We start from the raw sequence: 9,573 nt of genomic DNA, 5'->3' as shown, positions 1-9,573 counted from the left end.
AAACGAGCGAGAAACGTATGATCGCGGCGCGGCGCGGCGAGGGGCGATCCGCGACGTCGCGTCAATTAATGCAACGACAGAACCTGAAATGGCGGAGGAATTTCGTAAATCGGCGCGGCCAACTTCATAGCGACGCGGCGAGACGTGGCGGCGGCGGCGACGCTACGCACTCGCTGCACTATATAATATACCTTCTCGTACTTTTAACGCTCGAAATGACTTATGTCCCATACTTTCAGGAGGATTACTGTCACACATAACTCGAACGAATGAGTATTCTAGCTGAAATCGAGGATAAAACCAGCGGAATGCGCAACTCGAGAATACGTCGCCCGTCGCGTTCGCGACACAGTGGATTTCGCGCATAAATCTTACGAAATTACACGTTCCAACAAATACATAACTCACTAAACTCATGCCACCGGATCGTTAATTATCGAGATACGACGCTGATTGTACTTTATACTGTCCGCATACTTTGACTGCCAAGCTGCTTTCGGCACACATTGAATTAATAAATCTAATATATTGTTTTAATATTTTACTGCTTTTCTTAATGTCTTAATAAAATTCACATTTTATTTCTTAAATGTCTTGAATATTTATCGTACAGTTTTTCTTAATCGGGTAAATGAGACCGTTACTCACGTACATTACTCACACAAATGGATGATGGTCTTTGCGGAAATGATTACGCGCGCGTCACTTACAATTTAGATATGGATGACATATGGCACTCAAAGTGTTTAACGCGGCTCGGAGTCGATCGACGATCCGTTCCATGTTAACGCGCGACGTTACGCTAATAACTGAAAAGTTCGATTGTGGCGGCAACTTCATTGCGATACTGCGCGACACGACGCGATGTGACGACGTGAGTCGATTTAATGGCCGACGAATCGCCCGAATTTGTATGATTAAAATCATTAAATCGCGAAAGACGAACTGTCGATGTATCCACGGCTAGTTTTCCAGCTTATTCGATCCGGGATCTCGTACATTATTCCGCAGAAGCAGTCGTCAAAGTACATTGATATCGGAAAAAGCGTATCTCAAGAAATGATCGGACAGATCGCTGCCTGCAAACGCGTAGTAAAAGCGATACCTAACAATTTCCGTGCCTCGTAGATCCGATTTCCATTCAGCACGAATAAGAAGCGTGAGATATATCTATCACGACGAACAGCCGTCGTCTCGAAAGACTTACGAGTCGCTTATGGTAAAGTGAATCAATCGTGCCAGGCGCAGGCGATATTCTTTAATTGTGCGCAGAGAGTCGTGCCCGCGTCTCGCCGCGACCGCGGCCCGAAGGATAATGCGAGGGGGAGCGGCGCGCGCGCCGTTGCCCGCCCGCCCCCACCCCGCCGACTTTCGAAAAACAAGCTCGCGCGCGCGATGCGACGTGTTTACAATAGCGCGTGCCAGCGTCGATTAGTCATATAGTCCGCTACCGTATACTAAACAAACGGAATATTTCGCGTTTTGATATTATAAAATTCACTTTACGATAGCGCGTGCCGACATCGTATGAAACAAATACGTCAATCAACAAATATAATATCTAACGTATGTATACAAATTTAAAAGCCGAATATTTCGCGTTTCGGTATTATAAAATTGACTTTTGGAAATAGGCTATTGTTCGAATATTTTGCGCTTCGTTTTGCGGTTTCATTAGTGTTATCTATATATGTATACATGTGTGAGTAAAATAGGCAAGGCTAGTATGGATCACAAAACGTACATACATATATGTATCGATTAATTATTAATTGATCGTTCTTTCTTTTATAGGGGGGAGGGGAGAAAGATAAGATCGTAATTTTAATAAATCGAGTAATATTATTTTTGAATCGTCGAGAAAAAGTTTCAAATAATACGAGAAGGATAATTATAAATTTGCTCGACACTGTGCTTTATACAGAGGATGTGCTATCAAATGCTTCACGGTAAATTAATATATTCATTACAATTTTATCTTTGACAGCGGTGTACTCGATATCGGTGTGACAACGCCTCTTTCACGGCGAGCTATTTTTGTCATTAAACTCACAATCAGTTCAAAGAGCACACGTGGCGCAAAGGGCTACCTGATTTCCGAAAATAAACTCTCGTATTTGCGTAATCCCGCTGTCGGGCAGATCTCCGAACGATATAGAACTCGATTACGAGTATATAGAAATTACGCATTTCTCGCACGCACGTGATATATAGCCAATTATAACAGAAACTAATAATATCTGACATAAACGGATTAATTGCTATCGTGGAAACGATTAGTTTCGTTGCTTTATCTTTTACGCTTTTGCGGATTTTATTCTAAAAAAAAAATTAAGTTTATATAAAATCCTTTTTATTCTTAACTAAATTAAAACGAAAAAATTATACGATCACGTGCTATTTATGCTTGAAAATTAAACTTTATCGTGTGTCCAAAATTTAAATGTAAAACCACGTGCTTCTTTGCTTAAATATTTTTCTGTAAGAGTAATGGAATCCGTGAGCGAAAATTCGTTAGTCTTACAGCGATTGTATCTTAAATGATAATCCTTTCGATCCTCATGGAAGCGCTCGGAGTTTCTATACTTCCGGCCGTAAATTCCAAGTTTGAAACCTCGAGCCTCGCGAATTGACTCGCGCATTAATCTTCTTGAAACTTGGAAACGTTCGCGGAATATGAGTGTACATTGCGCGATAACGTAGTATTATCCACTTCATCGAGCACGCCGTGATTGATTTCATTTTCGACCAGGAGCAAAACTCATCATCGCCGTTGCCGTCCGTCTTCCCATTACGCTTTGGAACACAGAATACAGCTATAGCGGCTACACTTATCAGTAATCGATAGCATCATTGTGAATTTCCTTTATGTGCCTTTCGGTATACACTGCATAGTGCATACGGGACCAGCATTGTGTTCTGATAATGCGGCACGCCGTATCGAGTATCGATATATGCAAATTACATTCTAACGTTACGAGCATCGTATAACAAATGAGCTACTGCGTATGGAATAATAAATAAATGTCTGAAAAAAATAAAATTTATATTATTTCATATTTTACAGAACCATATAAAAAATATTACCAAAAATTATCTATATTCTATACTTCCATGAATCTTTTTACTCATCATATCAAGAACCATGTGATTATCGATTACCGCTAATATTCATTAAACATTTTACTTAATCTCTCTTTAATATTTGCCTCTTTTTTCGTTTCTTCCGGATTCTTCAGGAGAAAGTGAAACAGGACTGAAATAAAGCAAAGTGATTAAAGATACAGGATATGATCCAATTTATTAATTGTATATGCGAAAGTAGCGTATCAATAATAAAATGTACAGAATTCTGTATATATTTATAATTTATATGTCTATATTTATAAATTATGTGTCACGGGACATTCGGATTACCGCACACTAAGATTCAGATAGAATGTCCTCCAGAGTTTTGTCGTCATGGAGAGGCGAGTGCCCCAGCGTAGGATCGCTCTCTAGGAATTCGCGCAGTTCAGACTCGAGATCAGCCACGCCGGATGGTTCTGTCGCGCTCAGTAAAGACGGTGGCGTCTGACTGCTGTGCGTCATGCCGATCTGCATTTGAATAGGCGGCGATGGCTGAGTCGCACCCACAATACTGATATTCTGATTTGGCTGACCGGTCGGACTCAGTAGATTCGCGTTCTGAATTGGCGAGGGGCTCGGCAACAGATTCGACAGCACCTGATTGTTGCCATTGTTCGGATTCGGCAGTAACGAAGTGTCAGCGACTATAGTGGGGTTGTGCGCGATCGGCTCAACCTCCATGGGCTCCGGTGCGCCCAAAGGTGTTATGCCCATTGCTCGACGCAATCCGTCGACCGGCGCGATCCCCGACGGTGGCAATTTCTTCGCTATATCGGTGAGGTTGTCGGTGATCTTCTCGGCCAGCATCACCTCTGCGTCCGCTGCCTTGGGAACATTGGATAGATGGGCCGGCGGCGGTGCTGACAAACGCTCGTGTTGGACCTGCTTCAGCCGACCCAGCATCTGCGATGTGTCGTCAAGGCGGCTTTGTAGAACGGCGCGTTCCTCGCTATATTTAAATTCTTCTTCTGAAAATAAAAAATGTATTAAATGTAATTAAATAACACGGAAGAGAGGCGGTAAAGCGTCCTCAAAATTATTAAATTATATAATTGACAATGTTATGAGATAAACTACTCTTTTGATACATTTTGAGATAAAAATAAGATGCAATACACAAGTATATTCAAATGACGAAATTTAAAAGATAAATTAGCTACATATATTGTTTTCAGTTACTTAGAACAATGCTAAATCGTTCATTTTCATCGTTACTTCCATAATTACCTAAATTCTCTAGGAAGTTTATGTCGATACCGAGATCCGATAGTGTCTTTAGTTGTTCGATATCAACCTTGACATTATCCAGCAACGGAATGTTACGATTCACGTCCTGCAAAGGTTTCTCCAATAAATGCTTGATCTTTTCCTCCTCCTCCTTCAGTCTTCGCTTTTCCTCGAGGAATTTCTTTGTCTTCCTATGATCGCCGCTTGTGAGAATGTCCAACAAATCATCGACCATAGTCAATGTGTAATCACAGTCCTTGGCGAAGTCTAGAATAGATTCAGCATATTGCACGGCAGTCTCGTCACCATAAGTTTGATAGACTAGGTCGGTTTCCTCCTTGGTAAGATTCGCGAACGTCGAGTCGTAGCTCGGTGCGTATGAACCGAACGCGCCATAATAGAGGGGTTTCACTGGCTTCGACATGTTCCTGCGATCCTCCCGAAATCCAGCCAACGCTCCAGTACCATGATTCAATTTGCCTATCAGTTGTCCCAGCGACACAGGTCTCTGATTCGTCCCGGGAATAATCCCGTCCCCGGGCACGATGATCTGCAGGCTGGTGGTGCCGTCTTTCTTCTGTCGCAAAAAACCCATCTTCGAGTTGACCCTCTTCAGACTGAGTTTTTCCGCCGCCGCTTTAGCCGCACCTCTAGCCTGTTTCAGGATCTCCTCTGGTGTCAAATCGTCCGGTATGGCCTCAAATTTACCTAAGCTAGCCAGTCTCATCTTTCTTTGATTCTCTTTTCTAAGTTCTTCCGCCTCCTCATTACGTTCTTCTTGCTCGCGTTCTCGCTCTATCTGCTCTTCCGTTGCAGGAGCGTCTGGATTATTAAGATCTTCGTTGCCCAGCTCGAATCCGAGTTCCTCCTTCGTAATATCGTTCATGTACATCAGGACTGGCCTGAGTTGCCGCAATTTCTCCGGAGTGACCATTTTCAAACCGACGTGCAGAAGTTTCTTCGCCGCCTTGTAGTAAATGGTGTCGGGATGATTATATGTCATGGCGTTGTCACACATAAGCTTGAAATCATCCACGAATTCTTGCAAATTCTGATAGTTATTGTCGTCTATCTTTTGCTTTATCGTGCTGAAGTCCATCGGATTCGTGATTATCTGAGAGTAACCAGGCGCAATGCTGTCTGTGACCGGCCAGGCGAAAAATTGCTGCGGATCCCGCTTCTCCATGGATCTCAACAGGTGTTCCAGCAACCTTTGGAGAGGCGTGCGCTCCGCTATCTTTCTAAGAACGCATGTTCTGGGCTCGCGATGAGGTGATAGAGAACTTACATTAGTAACGCCAACCCTTAATTCACCACTGGACGGCGGTCTGGGTGGCAGCAACTGATTGTGATTGGTACAAGCTTTCTTAGGTGCAGGCTCGACCAGGTTCTCATCGGCATCGCCAACTGACTCTTGACTCGACTCCTCTCTTCGTCTTTTCTTATCTTTATGATGATGTTTGTGCCGTTTATCTTTCTTTTTCTTCTTCTTCTTGAGTTTTTTGTGACCAACATATCTGTCGTACTCTGCGTCTCCTTGGCTGACAGAATAGTTAAGACCCAGTTGTTGTTGGTAATGTTGCGACAGCATTGCGGCCTGACTTGGCGACTCGCCGCCGTGCTCGGGTGTTCCAGTACTACCTCCTACCTTCAAAATTAACTTCAGACTAGGCGGCTTGTCCGTCGTTGTGTACTGACCCTCTGTCAAAGAAAAAAAAGAAAGAAACATAGTCAGTTAGTCATCATCCTGAGTATTTATAACGATTTCTTTTTAAGCGGTGTACTAAAATTGTTGCTCTAAAAGCCATACGTATGATCCATTGTAAATGAGCCACATGCAGCAATCGGGAAATCTTGCGGAAAGATTATGCAGGATAAGAGTACAACATGGTAACAGAAAAAATATGACATCAGAAATGTAGCATGACAATGAAAATACCGAAAGAGATGCAAATCGTGAGCAAATATAAAAATTACGGACCGTTAAGGATATGGACGGGTAGGAATTGTATATGAAAATGTACATGATTTTATTAACAGGACAGTGCGACCTTGTTTTCACATTCAACAAACTGGAAGCGAGATGGAAGTAGCTCGACTTAAATCAAACAAATCTTAATATATATGAAAATAATCTCCATCGTTATATCAAATCGAATAATCGGCGGGAATAATCAGGGAGAGCAGTCATTAAAATTGAAAATACCTCGCTAAGAGGTCAAGCGAAGCATATGTGGCTCTCAATGCCACGATACATAACAGCCAAAGGAAATTACACGTGATTGAAGTGCAACAGGCTTCTCTGTATGCGATATATCTGAATGTTTGTATATACCTTGCAACCTACGCATACTGCTCCGTTGAGACAAGGAGGGCAACTCTCGGCGCAAAAATCTTGTTGCACTTCAATGGATATTCAACAGACAAAAAAAACGAAAGGGGTTGAGGGGGGGGCGTTTGATAATTCTCGAAGCATAGCTAGCTTCTGTCGTGCAACCAGTCCATGTCCGTTGTTACTCGTCACTTACTTCCACGTCGCGCCTGTTGCTGTGGAACGCTCGGTTTATACTTTCGAATCCACCTCACTTCTACTCCAACCTCACTCTCAGTTTGTCCGTGGTGAAAACGAAGTCAAAATTCCTGTGCATCATTAAACTATGAGTATGAGAAAGATCCCAAATGAAAGTTGCAAAGAGCGCGAACCGATTTTGCGAACCGAGGAGCGAAGGGCCGATGGGTCCATCGGCCCGAGGCATCCTCATCTTTTTCTCATTCGAATTCCTTTTCATGATTGACATACAAGTACACAGTTTGGCTTGGTGCGATGTAATGATGCCGCAGTAACATAACATTCTCTTACAAGTAACATAACATTCTAATTCATTACGTCTAATTCTCGCTCGGAGGAGAGACTATTCTACGAAACGGGCTTCCTCGTCGACGAGGGTCAACCGTTTTGACACAAGTTTTGACATAAGTTTGTTTATCCCGTCGAGACGGCGGACAATTTTGTTGGACGACGATCGACGGGTCGGACGGGCGGCCAGAAAAGGAGGCGATCTCGAAGCGACGAGCTCGAAACGGAGAGGAGAAAGACACTTTGTCGCGAACTCCGTCGACGAGGACGCAAAGGTACGACCGGGAGTCTCGACCAAGGAAGAGAAAAGTCGCGCGCGCACGTCCTTCGCTCGTGCCGTTCCTCACCTTCGTGCCTCTCGCGCTTGTGCTTTTTGTGCTTCTTCGAGCCCATGTCTCGCGCGCGCTCGGCCACAGCTCCCGTGCGAGAAACCAGGCTATCGGCGTCCCCTGCGTACGAGGCTGTCGCGCTCCGTTGCGTACACAGACAACACGGCGGCGGCCATTGATGATGTCACGTCCATCGGTCCATCGTCCCGCGGCCCGCCGTTCCCCGCGTTCGAATCGAACGTACCGTGTGCTATCATGGCGGCGCGTCGCGCGCGCGATTCGGATACCCAGCATTCCAAGTGTCTTCGGAAATATCGCGAACGCGAGGAGAGGCGCCGTCCGAGTCACTCCCATTTCCGAGCCGAGGAAGATAACGTTCGTCGGAGTAAACGCGCGAATCGCTCCGATCCCGGTAAGAAGCGAACGATAAAAAAAATACACCTCCCGGCGACTCGAGATTCCAAGTTCCATCGCGAAGAAAGTGAGAAAGAAGGAGAGACAAAGAGAGACGAGGAGGGACGATCCTGACGCGCGTTTCGCCCCGAATCTCGCACCGACGAGAGATCTTCGCTCCCGGGCTCGGCGACGAGGGCGTGCGTGCCCTTCGACGTCGAGCGCGAGAGCGCTCGCGAGCGTCAGACCCGGCTGGACGCCCGCGGCCCGACGCGAAAGTCGGCCTCGCGTCTCGAACATGGCGACCGTTGCGCGTCTACGCGCGCCCGTCCGTACGCTCCGCGGGCGGCCGGGAAACCCTTCCTAACCTACAAAAGATGGCTCGCGTCGTCGCCGGCGAGCCGACGCTAACCGGGCGCACGACGAAAATACTCACCCGGGCCGATCGTGCGGCACGTACGACGACGAGGGTCCTCCCGGCGGGTCGCCAGCGACTCACCTCGCGCGACTCGACGACTCGGCGACGCGATTAAAGGGACGGCTATCAGCTGTTTAGCGCTTGCAAACGCCGACGGACAGATGGAAGCGAGAGAATGGAAGGGAGAGAAAGAGAGAGAGAGAAGAGAGAGAGTCGGAGAGACGCCGCTCTCGCGTTCTTGCGGCTTGCGAACCGGCAGGAAATAAGAAAGAAAGAACGCGAAACAAAGGGAGGAGGAATACCGCGGCGCGCGCTCTCGCGCCGTACGCTCGCGCGTTCCCGGGCGCGTCCCGACTGACTCGCGCCCTTCCGCGAAATCGCCGTGGAACGCGAGATGATAAACGTCGCGGACGGGCACAATGGACGGTACGCGCCGGGCGCAGGATAATACGAGGCGATAAAAATAATATTTCGCCCTCCCCTCTCTCCCTCCCTCCCTCCCTGCCTCCCCGGTCTACCTCGCCGCAGTGCGCGATTTCAGATTCTTATCCCCGCGGACGAATGTCGAGGGGATAAGAATAAACGTCGATATGGGCTTAACTGCACTATAGTTCCGAGTTTATCTTTATCCTTCCAATGTGGAGTAAAAGAGATAAACTCTGAATTAATTTAGCAGGCTGTTCAGCAATAGGAAAACAGGCCTAATAAGTACAACGACTCCGCCCATTTGATCAACGAGCGGTTCTGCGAAGTCTTTCCAGTTTCCCGAGACAAAGCGAAGGGACGTACCAATACGTTGCATTTACATTAACATCTACGCGCAACGAACAGCGAAAAATTAGGAACGGAGTCGGACTTCCAAGTATTCGCCTCGTCCGCGCTCCCTTGAGAGGAGAGAAGAAAACCAGCTTGAATAATCGATAATGCTCTTATGCAAATCTCGTACGTGACGGACAGTCTGCGACGTTTTTCCGGGAGGGAAAAAACCGGCTTTGCACGACGCGTCGTCGCAACGTCTTTTATGCGTTTCTCCGAGCGACAGCTCGACGTTGTTCTGAAAAAGAATGGTTGGAAAAAAAGCTCCGCGGTTATACGCGTCGATTCCGCGTAACGATGATAGGTATCGCGACATTTCGCGACGTTCGTCGCGTCGTGTAACCCTGAAAAATCATGATATATGTATGTATATTATATTTTAATGGAATAACAGATTTTATATA

At 46.1% G+C, this 9,573-nt stretch overlaps 1 protein-coding gene across 5 annotated transcripts; it reads right to left on the bottom strand.

Moving 5' to 3' along the window:
• Window positions 1-2,414: 2,414 nt before the first annotated feature.
• LOC112466774 (bromodomain-containing protein 7-like) lies at window positions 2,415-8,702 on the bottom strand. Of its 5 annotated transcripts, XM_025035067.1 has the most exons (4): window positions 7,561-7,743; window positions 4,357-6,057; window positions 3,418-4,097; window positions 2,415-3,256 (listed from the first exon to the last, which is right to left on the bottom strand). In XM_025035067.1, the coding sequence occupies exons 1-3, from the start codon at window positions 7,604-7,606 to the stop codon at window positions 3,424-3,426; spliced, it is 2,421 nt and encodes an 806-aa protein (XP_024890835.1). In that variant the 5' UTR covers window positions 7,607-7,743; the 3' UTR covers window positions 2,415-3,256; window positions 3,418-3,423. The 5 variants fall into 5 exon arrangements, with proteins under 5 accessions (XP_024890835.1, XP_024890837.1, XP_024890834.1 ...); XM_025035069.1 differs by lacking the exons at window positions 2,415-3,256; window positions 7,561-7,743 and adding an exon at window positions 8,372-8,702 and having other exon boundaries at window positions 3,276-4,097; XM_025035066.1 differs by lacking the exon at window positions 2,415-3,256 and having other exon boundaries at window positions 3,276-4,097.
• Between the last annotated feature and the right edge of the window lie 871 nt (window positions 8,703-9,573).

Source organism: Temnothorax curvispinosus, unplaced genomic scaffold (genome assembly GCF_003070985.1).
Source record: "Temnothorax curvispinosus isolate PA1 unplaced genomic scaffold, ASM307098v1 QBEX01016545.1, whole genome shotgun sequence".
NCBI lineage: Eukaryota > Metazoa > Arthropoda > Insecta > Hymenoptera > Formicidae > Temnothorax > Temnothorax curvispinosus.
The sequence above is the reverse complement of the archived record's forward strand: the minus strand, read 5'-3'. Positions and strand labels throughout refer to the sequence as shown.

What these genes read in the sequence shown, in the direction of transcription:
- LOC112466774 (XM_025035067.1), bottom strand. Translation starts at nt 7,606, where the DNA reads ATGGGCTCGAAGAAGCACAAAAAGCACAAGCGCGAGAGGCACGAAG. An exon ending in CAAGCGCGAGAGGCACGAAG is followed by an intron (nt 6,058 to 7,560) that starts GTGAGGAACGGC and finishes TTTCTTTGACAG; the next exon opens with AGGGTCAGTACACAACGACG. An exon ending in AAACTTCCTAGAGAATTTAG is followed by an intron (nt 4,098 to 4,356) that starts GTAATTATGGAA and finishes TTTTATTTTCAG; the next exon opens with AAGAAGAATTTAAATATAGC.